The 15,477-nt window shown below is 50.1% G+C and overlaps 1 protein-coding gene across 4 annotated transcripts in view; it reads left to right on the forward strand.

The window, feature by feature from the left end:
* LOC138286678 (uncharacterized) overlaps positions 1 to 15,253 on the forward strand; it is a 243,270-nt gene extending 228,017 nt beyond the window's left edge. Inside the window, exons 1-3 of one of the 4 annotated variants that reach the window (XR_011202034.1) lie at positions 10,467 to 11,466; positions 12,899 to 13,001; positions 13,528 to 15,253. Coding sequence is in view for 2 of the 4 variants with exons in the window: in XM_069227151.1 (XP_069083252.1) it covers positions 11,872 to 13,001; positions 13,528 to 13,639 (1,242 nt within the window). In the remaining 2 variants the exon portion in view is untranslated. Of the gene's footprint in view, positions 1 to 10,466; positions 13,002 to 13,527 lie in introns of those variants that run through there. The other 3 variants (XR_011202033.1, XM_069227151.1, XM_069227152.1) reach the window with 3 other exon arrangements.
* Positions 15,254 to 15,477: the final 224 nt, after the last annotated feature.

Raw genomic sequence — 15,477 nt, forward strand, 5'->3', positions numbered from 1 at the left:
TTTTCTTATGATATTGTGCATATGACACTAAGTGGTACTGTAGTAGCTTCACACGTCTCCTAGTTCAGCCTAAGCTGCTCTGCTAAGCTACCATTATCTATCAGCCTAAGCTGCTAGACACCCTATACACTAATAAGGGATAACTGGGCCTGGTGCAAGGTGCAAGTACCCCTTGGTACTCACTACAAGCCAGTCCAGCCTCCTACAGTGTGTCCCGGTGCAGTGATGGTCTGTTCTGGTGCATTCATGGGGTGTTCAGGAGCAGTGATGGGACACTGGGGCTCGGTGATGGGTACTCTGGTGTAGTGATGGTGTGTCCCGGTGCAGTGATGGTCTGTTCCGGAGCATTGATGGGGTATTCAGGACCAGTGATGGGACATTGGGGCTCGGTGATGGGTATTCTGGTGTAGTGATGGTGTGTCCCGGTGCAGTGATGGTCTGTTCTGGTGCATTCATGGGGAATTCAGGTGCAGTGATGGGACATCGGGGCTCAGTGATGGGTACTCTGGTGTAGTGATGGTGTGTCCTGGTGCAGTGATGGTCTGTTCTGGTGCATTCATGGGGTATTCAGGAGCAGTGATGGGACACTGGGGCTCGGTGGTGGGTATTCTGGTGTAGTGATGGTGTGTCCCGGTGCAGTGATGGTCTGTTCTGGTGCATTCATGGGGTATTCAGGAGCAGTGATGGGACACTGGGGCTCAGTGATGGGTTTTCTGGTGTAGTGATGGTGTGTCCCGGTGCAGTGATGGGCTGTTCCGGTGCATTCATGGGGTATTCAGGTGCAGTGATGGGACACTGGGGCTCAGTGATGGGTACTCTGGTGTAGTGATGGTGTGTCCCGGTGCAGTGTTGGTCTGTTCTGGTGCATTCATGGGGAATTCAGGTGCAGTGATGGGACATTGGGGCTCAGTGATGGGTACTCTGGTGTAGTGATGGTGTGTTCTGGTGCAGTGATGGTCTGTTCCGGTGCATTCATGGGGTATTCAGGAGCAGTGATGGGACATTGGGGCTCGGTGATGGGTACTCTGGTGTAGTGATGGTGTGTCCCGGTGCAGTGATGGTCTGTTCTGGTGCATTCATGGGGTATTCAGGAGCAGTGATGGGACATTGGGGCTCAGTGATGGGTTTTCTGGTGTAGTGATGGTGTGTCCCGGTGCAGTGATGGTCTGTTCTGGTGCATTCATGGGGTATTCAGGAGCAGTGATGGGACATTGGGGCTCGGTGATGGGTACCCTGGTGTAGTGATGGTGTGTCCCGGTGCAGTGATGGTCTGTTCTGGTGCATTCATGGGGTATTCAGGAGCAGTGATGGGACATTGGGGCTCGGTGGTGGGTACTCTGGTGTAGTGATGGTGTGTCCCGGTGCAGTGATGGTCTGTTCTGGTGCATTCATGGGGTGTTCAGGAGCAGTGATGGGACATTGGGGCTCAGTGATTTGTACTCTGGTGTAGTGATGGTGTGTCCTGGTGCAGTGATGGTCTGTTCCGGTGCATTCATGGGGTATTCAGGACCAGTGATGGGACACTGGGGCTCGGTGATGGGTATTCTGGTGTAGTGATGGTGTGTCCTGGTGCAGTGATGGTCTGTTCTGGTGCATTCATGGGGTATTCAGGAGCAGTGATGGGACATTGGGGCTCGGTGGTGGGTACTCTGGTGTAGTGATGGTGTGTCCCGGTGCAGTGATGGTCTGTTCTGGTGCATTCATTGGGTATTCAGGAACAGTGATGGGACACTGGGGCTCGGTGATGGGTATTCTGGTGTAGTGATGGTGTGTCCCGGTGCAGTGATGGTCTGTTCTGGTGCATTCATGGGGTATTCAGGAGCAGTGATGGGACACTGGGGCTCAGTGATGGGTTTTCTGGTGTAGTGATGGTGTGTCCCGGTGCAGTGATGGTCTGTTCTGGTGCATTCATGGGGTGTTCAGGAGCAGTGATGGGACATTGCGGCTCGGTGATGGGTACTCTGGTGTAGTGATGGTGTGTCCCGGTTCAGTGATGGTCTGTTCTGGTGCATTCATGGGGTGTTCAGGAGCAGTGATGGGACATTGCGGCTCGGTGATGGGTATTCTGGTGTAGTGATGGTGTGTCCCAGTGCAGTGATGGTCTGTTCTGGTGCATTCATGGGGTATTCAGGAGCAGTGATGGGACATTGGGGCTCGGTGATGGGTTTTCTGGTGTAGTGATGGTGTGTCCCGGTGCAGTGATGGTCTGTTCTGGTGCATTCATGGGGTGTTCAGGAGCAGTGATGGGACACTGCGGCTCAGTGATGGGTACTCTGGTGTAGTGATGGTGTGTCCTGGTGCAGTGATGGTCTGTTCTGGTGCATTCATGGGGTGTTCAGGACCAGTGATGGGACACTGGGGCTCGTTGATGGGTATTCTGGTGTAGTGATGGTGTGTCCCGGTGCAGTGATGGTCTGTTCTGGTGCATTCATGGGGTATTCAGGAGCAGTGATGGGACACTGGGGCTCAGTGATGGGTATTCTGGTGTAGTGATGGTGTGTCCTGGTGCAGTGATGGTCTGTTCTGGTGCATTCATGGGGTGTTCAGGAGCAGTGATGGGACACTGGGGCTCGGTGATGGGTTTTCTGGTGTAGTGATGGTGTGTCCCGGTGCAGTGATGGTCTGTTCTGGTGCATTCATGGGGTGTTCAGGAGCAGTGATGGGACACTGGGGCTCGGTGGTGGGTTTTCTGGTGTAGTGATGGTGTGTCCTGGTGCAGTGATGGTCTGTTCTGGTGCTTTCATGGGGTGTTCAGGAGCAGTGATGGGACATTGGGGCTCGGTGATGGGTATTCTCGTGTAGTGATGGTGTGTCCCGGTGCAGTGATGGTCTGTTCTGGTGCATTCATGGGGTATTCAGGAGCAGTGATGGGACACTGGGGCTCAGTGATGGGTATTCTGGTGTAGTGATGGTGTGTCCCGGTGCAGTGATGGTCTGTTCTGGTGCATTCATGGGGTATTCAGGAGCAGTGATGGGACATTGAGGCTCAGTGATGGGTTTTCTGGTGTAGTGATGGTGTGTCCCGGTGCAGTGATGGTCTGTTCTGGTGCATTCATGGGGTATTCAGGAGCAGTGATGGGACATTGGGGCTCGGTGGTGGGTTTTCTGGTGTAGTGATGGTGTGTCCCGGTGCAGTGATGGTCTGTTCTGGTGCATTCATGGGGTATTCAGGAGCAGTGATGGGACATTGGGGCTCGGTGATGGGTATTCTGGTGTAGTGATGGTGTGTCCTGGTGCAGTGATGGTCTGTTCTGGTGCATTCATGGGGTATTCAGGAGCAGTGATGGGACACTGGGGCTCGGTGATGGGTTTTCTGGTGTAGTGATGGTGTGTCCCGGTGCAGTGATGGTCTGTTCCGGTGCATTCATGGGGTATTCAGGAGCAGTGATGGGACACTGGGGCTCGGTGATGGGTACTCTGGTGTAGTGATGGTGTGTCCTGGTGCAGTGATGGTCTGTTCTGGTGCATTCATGGGGTGTTCAGGAGCAGTGATGGGACACTGCGGCTCAGTGATGGGTATTCTGGTGTAGTGATGGTGTGTCCCGGTGCAGTGATGGTCTGTTCTGGTGCATTCATGGGGTATTCAGGAGCAGTGATGGGACACTGGGGCTCAGTGATGGGTACTCTGGTGTAGTGATGGTGTGTCCCGGTGCAGTGATGGTCTGTTCTGGTGCATTCATGGGGTATTCAGGAGCAGTGATGGGACACTGGGGCTCAGTGATGGGTATTCTGGTGTAGTGATGGTGTGTCCTGGTGCAGTGATGGTCTGTTCTGGTGCATTCATGGGGTATTCAGGAGCAGTGATGGGACACTGGGGCTCGGTGATGGGTTTTCTGGTGTAGTGATGGTGTGTCCCGGTGCAGTGGAAGTCTGTTCTGGTGCATTCATGGGGTATTCAGGAGCAGTGATGGGACACTGGGGCTCGGTGGTGGGTACTCTGGTGTAGTGATGGTGTGTCCTGGTGCAGTGATGGTCTGTTCTGGTGCATTCATGGGGTATTCAGGAGCAGTGATGGGACACTGGGGCTCAGTGATGGGTATTCTGGTGTAGTGATGGTGTGTCCTGGTGCAGTGATGGTCTGTTCTGGTGCATTCATGGGGTATTCAGGACCAGTGATGGGACACTGGGGCTCGGTGATGGGTATTCTGGTGTAGTGATGGTGTGTCCCGGTGCAGTGATGGTCTGTTCTGGTGCATTCATGGGGTGTTCAGGAGCAGTGATGGGACATCGGGGCTCGGTGATGGGTACTCTGGTGTAGTGATGGTGTGTCCCGGTGCAGTGATGGTCTGTTCCGGTGCATTCATGGGGTATTCAGGACCAGTGATGGGACATTGGGGGCTCGGTGATGGGTATTCTGGTGTAGTGATGGTGTGTCCCGGTGCAGTGATGGTCTGTTCTGGTGCATTCATGGGGTATTCAGGACCAGTGATGGGACACTGGGGCTCGGTGGTGGGTACTCTGGTGTAGTGATGGTGTGTCCTGGTGCAGTGATGGTCTGTTCTGGTGCATTCATGGGGTGTTCAGGAGCAGTGATGGGACACTGGGGCTCGGTGGTGGGTACTCTGCTGTAGTGATGGTGTGTCCTGGTGCAGTGATGGTCTGTTCTGGTGCATTCATGGGGTATTCAGGACCAGTGATGGGACACTGGGGCTCGGTGATGGGTTTTCTGGTGTAGTGATGGTGTGTCCCGGTGCAGTGATGGTCTGTTCTGGTGCATTCATGGGGTATTCAGGAGCAGTGATGGGACACTGGGGCTCAGTGATGGGTATTCTGGTGTAGTGATGGTGTGTCCTGGTGCAGTGATGGTGTGTTCTGGTGCATTCATGGGGTATTAAGGAGCAGTGATGGGACATTGGGGCTCAGTGATGGGTATTCTGGTGTAGTGATGGTGTCTCCTGGTGCAGTGATGGTCTGTTCTGGTGCATTCATGGGGTATTCAGGAGCAGTGATGGGACATCGGGGCTCAGTGATGGGTATTCTGGTGTAGTGATGGTGTGTCCCGGTGCAGTGATGGTCTGTTCTGGTGTAGTGATGGTGTGTCCCAGTGCAGTGATGGTCTGTTCTGGTGCATTCATGGGGTATTCAGGAGCAGTGATGGGACACTGGGGCTCGGTGGTGGGTACTCTGGTGTAGTGATGGTGTGTCCCGGTGCAGTGATGGTCTGTTCCGGTGCATTCATGGGGTATTCAGGACCAGTGATGGGACACTGGGGCTCAGTGATGGGTACTCTGGTGTAGTGATGGTGTGTCCCGGTGCAGTGATGGTCTGTTCTGGTGCATTCATGGGGTATTCAGGAGCAGTGATGGGACACTGGGGCTCGGTGATGGGTATTCTGGTGTAGTGATGGTGTGTCCCGGTGCAGTGATGGTCTGTTCTGGTGCATTCATGGGGTATTCAGGAGCAGTGATGGGACACTGGGGCTCGGTGATGGGTATTCTGGTGTAGTGATGGTGTGTCCTGGTGCAGTGATGGTCTGTTCTGGTGCATTCATGGGGTATTCAGGAGCAGTGATGGGACATTGGGGCTCGGTGATGGGTATTCTGGTGTAGTGATGGTGTGTCCTGGTGCAGTGATGGGCTGTTCTGGTGCATTCATGGGGTATTCAGGAGCAGTGATGGGACATTGGGGCTCGGTGATGGGTTTTCTGGTGTAGTGATGGTGTGTCCCGGTGCAGTGATGGTCTGTTCTGGTGCATTCATGGGGTATTCAGGAGCAGTGATGGGACACTGGGGCTCGGTGATGGGTACTCTGGTGTAGTGATGGTGTGTCCCGGTGCAGTGATGGTCTGTTCTGGTGCATTCATGGGGTATTCAGGAGCAGTGATGGGACACTGGGGCACGGTGGTGGGTATTCTGGTGTAGTGATGGTGTGTCCCGGTGCAGTGATGGTCTGTTCCGGTGCATTCATGGGGTATTCAGGAGCAGTGATGGGACATTGGGGCTCGGTGATGGGTATTCTGGTGTAGTGATGGTGTGTCCCGGTGCAGTGATGGTCTGTTCTGGTGCATTCATGGGGTATTCAGGAGCAGTGATGGGACATTGGGGCTCAGTGATGGGTACTCTGGTGTAGTGATGGTGTGTCCCGGTGCAGTGATGGTCTGTTCTGGTGCATTCATGGGGTATTCAGGAGCAGTGATGGGACATTGCGGCTCGGTGGTGGGTACTCTGGTGTAGTGATGGTGTGTCCCGGTGCAGTGATGGTCTGTTCTGGTGCATTCATGGGGTATTCAGGAGCAGTGATGGGACACTGGGGCTCGGTGGTGGGTATTCTGGTGTAGTGATGGTGTGTCCCGGTGCAGTGATGGTCTGTTCTGGTGCATTCATGGGGTATTCAGGAGCAGTGATGGGACACTGGGGCTCGGTGATGGGTATTCTCGTGTAGTGATGGTGTGTCCCGGTGCAGTGATGGTCTGTTCTGGTGCATTCATGGGGTATTCAGGAGCAGTGATGGGACACTGGGGCTCAGTGATGGGTATTCTGGTGTAGTGATGGTGTGTCCTGGTGCAGTGATGGTCTGTTCTGGTGCATTCATGGGGTATTCAGGAGCAGTGATGGGACATTGGGGCTCGGTGATGGGTACTCTGGTGTAGTGATGGTGTGTCCTGGTGCAGTGATGGTCTGTTCTGGTGCATTCATGGGGTATTCAGGAGCAGTGATGGGACATCGGGGCTCGGTGATGGGTACTCTGGTGTAGTGATGGTGTGTCCCGGTGCAGTGATGGTCTGTTCTGGTGCATTCATGGGGTATTCAGGAGCACTGATGGGACAATGGGGCTCGGTGATGGGTTTTCTGGTGTAGTGATGGTGTGTCCCGGTGCAGTGATGGGCTGTTCTCGTGCATTCATGGGGTATTCAGGAGCAGTGATGGGACACTGGGGCTCGGTGATGGGTTTTCTGGTGTAGTGATGGTGTGTCCTGGTGCAGTTATGATCTGTTCCGGTGCATTCATGGGGTATTCAGGAGCAGTGATGGGACACTGGGGCTCGGTGGTGGGTACTCTGGTGTAGTGATGGTGTGTCCTGGTGCAGTGGAAGTCTGTTCTGGTGCATTCATGGGGTATTCAGGAGCAGTGATGGGACATTGGGGCTCAGTGATGGGTACTCTGGTGTAGTGATGGTGTGTCCCGGTGCAATGATGGTGTGTTCTGGTGCATTCATGGGGTATTCAGGAGCAGTGATGGGACACTGGGGCTCAGTGATGGGTACTCTGGTGTAGTGATGGTGTGTCCTGGTGCAGTGATGGTCTGTTCTGGTGCATTCATGGGGTATTCAGGAGCAGTGATGGGACACTGGGGCTCGGTGGTGGGTATTCTGGTGTAGTGATGGTGTGTCCCGGTGCAGTGATGGTCTGTTCTGGTGCATTCATGGGGTATTCAGGAGCAGTGATGGGACACTGGGGCTCAGTGATGGGTATTCTGGTGTAGTGATGGTGTGTCCCGGTGCAGTGATGGTCTGTTCTGGTGCATTCATGGGGTATTCAGGAGCAGTGATGGGACATCGGGGCTCAGTGATGGGTATTCTGGTGTAGTGATGGTGTGTCCTGGTGCAGTGATGGTCTGTTCCGGTGCATTCATGGGGTATTCAGGAGCAGTGATGGGACACTGGGGCTCGGTGATGGGTACTCTGGTGTAGTGATGGTGTGTCCCGGCGCAGTGATGGTCTGTTCCGGTGCATTCATGGGGTGTTCAGGAGCAGTGATGGGACATTGGGGCTCGGTGATGGGTATTCTGGTGTAGTGATGGTGTGTCCTGGTGCAGTGATGGTCTGTTCTGGTGCATTCATGGGGTATTCAGGACCAGTGATGGGACACTGGGGCTCGGTGATGGGTACTCTGGTGTAGTGATGGTGTGTCCTAATGCAGTGATGGTCTGTTCTGGTGCATTCATGGGGTATTCAGGACCAGTGATGGGACACTGGGGCTCGGTGATGGGTTTTCTGGTGTAGTGATGGTGTGTCCTGGTGCAGTGATGGTCTGTTCTGGTGCATTCATGGGGTATTCAGGAGCAGTGATGGGACACTGGGGCTCTGTGGTGGGTATTCTGGTGTAGTGATGGTGTGTCCCGGTGCAGTGATGGTCTGTTCTGGTGCATTCATGGGGTATTCAGGAGCAGTGATGGGACACTGGGGCTCAGTGATGGGTTTTCTGGTGTAGTGATGGTGTGTCCTGGTGCAGTGATGGTCTGTTCTGGTGCATTCATGGGGTATTCAGGAGCAGTGATGGGACACTGGGGCTCGGTGGTGGGTTTTCTGGTGTAGTGATGGTGTGTCCTGGTGCAGTGATGGTCTGTTCCGGTGCATTCATGGGGTATTCAGGAGCAGTGATGGGACACTGGGGCTCGGTGATGGGTACTCTGGTGTAGTGATGGTGTGTCCTGGTGCAGTGATGGTCTGTTCTCGTGCATTCATGGGGTAATCAGGACCAGTGATGGGACATTGGGGCTCGGTGATGGGTACTCTGGTGTAGTGATGGTGTGTCCCGGTGCAGTGATGGTCTGTTCTGGTGCATTCATGGGGTGTTCAGGAGCAGTGATGGGACACTGGGGCTCAGTGATGGGTTTTCTGGTGTAGTGATGGTGTGTCCCGGTGCAGTGATGGTCTGTTCTGGTGCATTCATGGGGAGTTCAGGAGCAGTGATGGGACACTGTGGCTCGGTGATGGGTTTTCTGGTGTAGTGATGGTGTGTCCTGGTGCAGTGATGGTCTGTTCTGGTGCATTCATGGGGTGTTCAGGAGCAGTGATGGGACACTGGGGCTCAGTGATGGGTACTCTGGTGTAGTGATGGTGTGTCCCGGTGCAGTGATGGTCTGTTCTGGTGTAGTGATGGTGTGTCCTGGTGCAGTGATGGTCTGTTCTGGTGCATTCATGGGGTATTCAGGAACAGTGATGGGACACTGGGGCTCGGTGATGGGTATTCTGGTGTAGTGATGGTGTGTCCCGGTGCAGTGATGGTCTGTTCTGGTGCATTCATGGGGAATTCAGGTGCAGTGATGGGACATCGGGGCTCAGTGATGGGTACTCTGGTGTAGTGATGGTGTGTCCTGGTGCAGTGATGGTCTGTTCTGGTGCATTCATGGGGTATTCAGGAGCAGTGATGGGACACTGGGGCTCGGTGGTGGGTATTCTGGTGTAGTGATGGTGTGTCCCGGTGCAGTGATGGTCTGTTCTGGTGCATTCATGGGGTATTCAGGAGCAGTGATGGGACATTGGGGCTCGGTGATGAGCATTCTGGTGTAGTGATGGTGTGTCCCGGTGCAGTGATGGTCTGTTCTGGTGCATTCATGGGGTATTCAGGAGCTGTGATGGGACATTGGGGCTCAGTGATGGGTATTCTGGTGTAGTGATGGTGTGTCCCGGTGCAGTGATGGTCTGTTCTGGTGCATTCATGGGGTATTCAGGAGCAGTGATGGGACATTGGGGCTCGGGGGTGGGTATTCTGGTGTAGTGATGGTGTGTCCTGGTGCAGTGATGGGCTGTTCTGGTGCATTCATGGGGTATTCAGGAGCAGTGATGGGACATTGGGGCTCGGTGATGGGTACTCTGGTGTAGTGATGGTGTGTCCCGGTGCAGTGATGGTCTGTTCTGGTGCATTCATGGGGTATTCAGGAGCAGTGATGGGACACTGGGGCTCGGTGATGGGTACTCTGGTGTAGTGATGGTGTGTCCCGGTGCAGTGATGGTCTGTTCTGGTGCATTCATGGGGTATTCAGGAGCAGTGATGGGACATTGGGGCTCGGTGATGGGTTTTCTGGTGTAGTGATGGTGTGTCCCGGTGCAGTGATAGTCTGTTCTGGTGCATTCATGGGGTATTCAGGACCAGTGATGGGACACTGGGGCACGGTGGTGGGTATTCTGGTGTAGTGATGGTGTGTCCCGGTGCAGTGATGGTCTGTTCCGGTGCATTCATGGGGTATTCAGGAGCAGTGATGGGACACTGGGGCTCGGTGATGGGTATTCTGGTGTAGTGATGGTGTGTCCCGGTGCAGTGATGGTCTGTTCTGGTGCATTCATGGGGTATTCAGGAGCAGTGATGGGACATTGGGGCTCAGTGATGGGTACTCTGGTGTAGTGATGGTGTGTCCCGGTGCAGTGATGGTCTGTTCTGGTGCATTCATGGGGTATTCAGGAGCAGTGATGGGACATTGCGGCTCGGTGGTGGGTACTCTGGTGTAGTGATGGTGTGTCCCGGTGCAGTGATGGTCTGTTCTGGTGCATTCATGGGGTATTCAGGAGCAGTGATGGGACACTGGGGCTCGGTGGTGGGTATTCTGGAGTAGTGATGGTGTGTCCCGGTGCAGTGATGGTCTGTTCTGGTGCATTCATGGGGTATTCAGGAGCAGTGATGGGACACTGGGGCTCGGTGATGGGTATTCTCGTGTAGTGATGGTGTGTCCCGGTGCAGTGATGGTCTGTTCTGGTGCATTCATGGGGTATTCAGGAGCAGTGATGGGACACTGGGGCTCTGTCCTGCCATTTGATAAAGTTTGTTTTGACCAATGACTTTGTGTTTCACCACTGCGCATATTAGTTGCTCAATGTTCACCAGTAGCACATGGTATGTTTTGTTCAGTTTAGCCGTCTATGGGCTTTGACATTGCATTAGTCATTACATTCTGTATTGTGCCTATTGGCTTTGACATTGCATTAGCCATTACATTCTGTATTCTGCCTATTGGCTTTGACATGCTGTATCCAGTCTAGCCGCCTATTGGCTTTGACATTGCATTCCTATTGACTTTGACATGATGTATTCAGTTTAGCTGCCTATTGACTTTGACATGCTATTAGATATTCTGCCTATTGGCTTTGACATGATATCATATATTACACTTTGTATTCAGCTTAACTGCCTTTTGGCTTTGACATGATATTATACATTGCATTTTGTATTCAGCTCAGCTGCCTATGGGCTTTGACATGATATAAGACATTGCATTTTGTATTCAGCTTAGATGCCTATTGGCTTTGACATGACACTAGACATTGCATTTGATATTTAGGTTAGCTGCCTATTGCCTTTAACATGACATTGCATTTGATATTTAGGTTAGCTGCCCATTGCCTTTAACGTGGAGTTAGACATTGCAGTTGAGAATAGTTCTGTATTTTTCCAAGCTGTGTTTTTGCACCAGAGAACCAAGATGTTTTGCTCTCACAGTAGACTAGACCTGATAAGAGAGAGTACATGGGCGTCGTTTCTCTTCCCTTGAGCTTGGGAACAGGAGTAGTCTTGGAGACCTGGCCAGTCTCCAAAAGGCTTGCTCAGTTTCCCAGGTCTGAGAGGAGGGGGCACACCTTTGTAACGAATGTAACAGGCTGCAGAGAGTCAGATTCGAATCTGCCGGACCTCGTGCTGGAGCTTGGCGCCAGTTGCCAGCATCCCGTGTGGGTAGATGACACTCTTTCTCGCGGCTGACAGGGGTCTCAGCTTGCAGACCTTAGAAAGATGTAGCTGTAAATAGTTCCTACACGGTGAAGTATTTGTTTTGCTTTGCATTCAATATCTTATAAATATAACCTGCTGTGTATATTGCAAACTGATATATTTTGTTTGATTAACGCGGACTTGAAAGCTACTAATTCGTCATTCATTCATAAACATTGTGGTTGGGGAAGAATAAAATAACAATAAAAGTCTTCTTTGACCTCAGAAGTGCATTTCTGTTGTGTTATGTTAGTGCTTAGAAACTAAATAAGAGGAAAGCACTACAATTGGTACCTGGAGTCGTGGGGTCGGTCATTAAGAGGTGATTAAAAGGGGTTTGACGAGTTAGTAGATTTCTAAGTGCACACTTTAAAAGTGTAATTGTTTTTTTGTTGTTTGGAGAATTACAGAAATTGTTTTCTGTTTGGAGAATCACAGTAGCACGGCAGACCATGTCTGAGAATACATGTGTTGATGAACTGCCTGATGGTGCTAAGAAAAACTGTGAATTGTTTTCTGTTTGGGGAATTACAGAAGAAAATGCATGTGTAGCTAAAAGGCCTGATAATGTTTTGAGAAATAATTCCTGTTGTATATATGTAGAAAACGTGTGTTTTGGAAGTAATGATGACAGAAAGGTCTGGATACCTTTATCTGCTTACAGAGAAATGCAGGAGAAATGTAGGAAGTTGGAACATGAAAATAGGAATTTACGTGAGCAAATTAGCCAGGATACGATAATTCAAAATTATGCTGAAAGTTATAAAAATGAAGAATCTTTCTTGTCCCATTCCAGTAATGAGGGGGTTAAGACAGCTCCGAGCTGCACTGAGTTTCCGTGTGAGCCAGGGTTTTTGGCAGCCAAAGTGCATTCCTTAACTGATAACACGGACGACGAGTTACCGTTGCAAAATGCACAAGTAAAACGAAGGATTTTAGAGCAAGACACCCCGAGTTTCATTAGCTTGTTTGATTTTTGGAAAAAGAATAGCCCTCATTTGAGAGAAATCCTAACACTTTTGTACATGGTCACTGTGAAAAATAATATGCAGCTGCGCGCTTGTGATTTGGCAAATGAAATAATGCAGACTTTAGGTTTCTGCGCAGTGCAAGAAGGAAATACTTATGTACCTTTAAATCATGAACAAGGAAAGAAAATAGTGCCCCTAGCTAGAATCATACAATGGATCTGGTACTTGCAAGACAGGGCTAGAGTACCACAGATAAAAGAATTACCAATGAAGTTGTGTGCACCATTTGAATTCGTGTCTACTGAAGATAAAAAGCATGTTTGTTTTACTAATGATTCATTGACTGAAATGTTGTTTTCTGGCACAGGAGAAGGAACAGCGTTGTATAATGTGTGTCAGATTTTAAAGCAAGAGCTACGTGAGATGTGTCATTTTTATGCTGATTTTTGGTTCTTTGATAATGTTTTAGCCACATGGCTTGTACCTAACTGGTTCAATTACCTTGCAGATGTTAATGAGAAAAATGCAGAGAGAGAAGTGTTCACCCAGAATTCTGCCTTAGTGGGGATGGCTATGTGGGTGCCCCAGAAATGTGAAAAGGCCACTTACAGGTGGGCAGAGATGAGAGAGATGCACATTCCCCTAGATTTGATAAAAACTGTGCAGCATGCACAAAAGCAATCTGTCATGCAAGCAGTCACAGAGCAGTTGGGGAGAGGAAAGTTACCAGGACAGAAATGGCAAAGTGATCAGGTTTTAGGGAGAGTGATTGCTGCAAATTACCAAGGAAAAATCGAAATTATGCTGATACCTAGAAAAGAATCTGATTCATTCATACAAATTGGAGACAGAATGGCCCAACTTGGCAAAAATGCAGTGAATGGAGGTTTGGTAAAGAATGAGTCTGCCCCAGCCCTTCTGACAGTGCAAGAAAAAGGAAGCTGTGGCGCAGCAGATAAAAACCTCAGTGCTGATGTGTGGGCTGACGCCCCAAGTGACCCTCCAGAACCTGCAGAAAATATAACAAAGGGCCTCAAAAACGTCCTGCTGATTATAAAACAGGGAAAGAAAGAGGAAGGGTGCAGTTTAAATGAAAAATGTTATTTGCAAGAAAAGTCATACTTGTTTCTTTTGCAGATCCTACCACGTTTCGCCACTGTCCCTGAGTGCGCTGTGTGGTCCCCCTTCCGGTGTGTGCGTGTGGGGTCGGGGAAGGGACCGAATCCCCAACCTGAACCTGGCTGAGTAAAGTGCCAGCACCATGGATCCATTTTGCGCAAACTGCGCCTTCAGTTCAAGTTCAACTTGTTTGCTGTGTTTTTTTTTTTTTTCCCCTCTCGTATGGAACTCTGACTTTTGCTTACCTTCCAGCAAACCTTTCAGGTGGACCGTGCACCTTTACATGAGTAGAACTCATGCCACATCAAATTGCTAACACTGTTGAATTAGAGACTCATTTCTATGTAGATGTATCTGATGTGAAAAGGTCATGAAATCAATGTGTTAATTCACTTCTATTGCTTTACAGGGATTGCTTTGATCATAATGTTTTTTTGTGCTGATTTTTTTTTTTGTTTGTTTGAAATATGAGATATGTGAAACAAAAATTCATTGGTCAAAGGGCGGAATGTCCTGCCATTTGATAAAGTTTGTTTTGACCAATGACTTTGTGTTTCACCACTGCGCATATTAGTTGCTCAATGTTCACCAGTAGCACATGGTATGTTTTGTTCAGTTTAGCCGTCTATGGGCTTTGACATTGCATTAGTCATTACATTCTGTATTGTGCCTATTGGCTTTGACATTGCATTAGCCATTACATTCTGTATTCTGCCTATTGGCTTTGACATGCTGTATCCAGTCTAGCCGCCTATTGGCTTTGACATTGCATTCCTATTGACTTTGACATGATGTATTCAGTTTAGCTGCCTATTGACTTTGACATGCTATTAGATATTCTGCCTATTGGCTTTGACATGATATCATATATTACACTTTGTATTCAGCTTAACTGCCTTTTGGCTTTGACATGATATTATACATTGCATTTTGTATTCAGCTCAGCTGCCTATGGGCTTTGACATGATATAAGACATTGCATTTTGTATTCAGCTTAGATGCCTATTGGCTTTGACATGACACTAGACATTGCATTTGATATTTAGGTTAGCTGCCTATTGCCTTTAACATGACATTGCATTTGATATTTAGGTTAGCTGCCCATTGCCTTTAACGTGGAGTTAGACATTGCAGTTGAGAATAGTTCTGTATTTTTCCAAGCTGTGTTTTTGCACCAGAGAACCAAGATGTTTTGCTCTCACAGTAGACTAGACCTGATAAGAGAGAGTACATGGGCGTCGTTTCTCTTCCCTTGAGCTTGGGAACAGGAGTAGTCTTGGAGACCTGGCCAGTCTCCAAAAGGCTTGCTCAGTTTCCCAGGTCTGAGAGGAGGGGGCACACCTTTGTAACGAATGTAACAGGCTGCAGAGAGTCAGATTCGAATCTGCCGGACCTCGTGCTGGAGCTTGGCGCCAGTTGCCAGCATCCCGTGTGGGTAGATGACACTCTTTCTCGCGGCTGACAGGGGTCTCAGCTTGCAGACCTTAGAAAGATGTAGCTGTAAATAGTTCCTACACGGTGAAGTATTTGTTTTGCTTTGCATTCAATATCTTATAAATATAACCTGCTGTGTATATTGCAAACTGATATATTTTGTTTGATTAACGCGGACTTGAAAGCTACTAATTCGTCATTCATTCATAAACATTGTGGTTGGGGAAGAATAAAATAACAATAAAAGTCTTCTTTGACCTCACAAGTGCATTTCTAGTGTGTTATGTTAGTGCTTAGAAACTAAATAAGAGGAAAGCACTACAGGCTCAGTGATGGGTATTCTGGTGTAGTGATGGTGTGTCCCGGTGCAGTGATGGTCTGTTCTGGTGCATTCATGGGGTATTCAGGAGCAGTGATGGGACATTGGGGCTCGGTGATGGGTACTCTGGTGTAGTGATGGTGTGTCCTGGTGCAGTGATGGTCTGTTCTGGTGCATTCATGGGGTATTCAGGAGCAGTGATGGGACATCGGGGC

The sequence above is a fragment of the Pleurodeles waltl genome, chromosome 3_2 (genome assembly GCF_031143425.1).
Source record: "Pleurodeles waltl isolate 20211129_DDA chromosome 3_2, aPleWal1.hap1.20221129, whole genome shotgun sequence".
NCBI lineage: Eukaryota > Metazoa > Chordata > Amphibia > Caudata > Salamandridae > Pleurodeles > Pleurodeles waltl.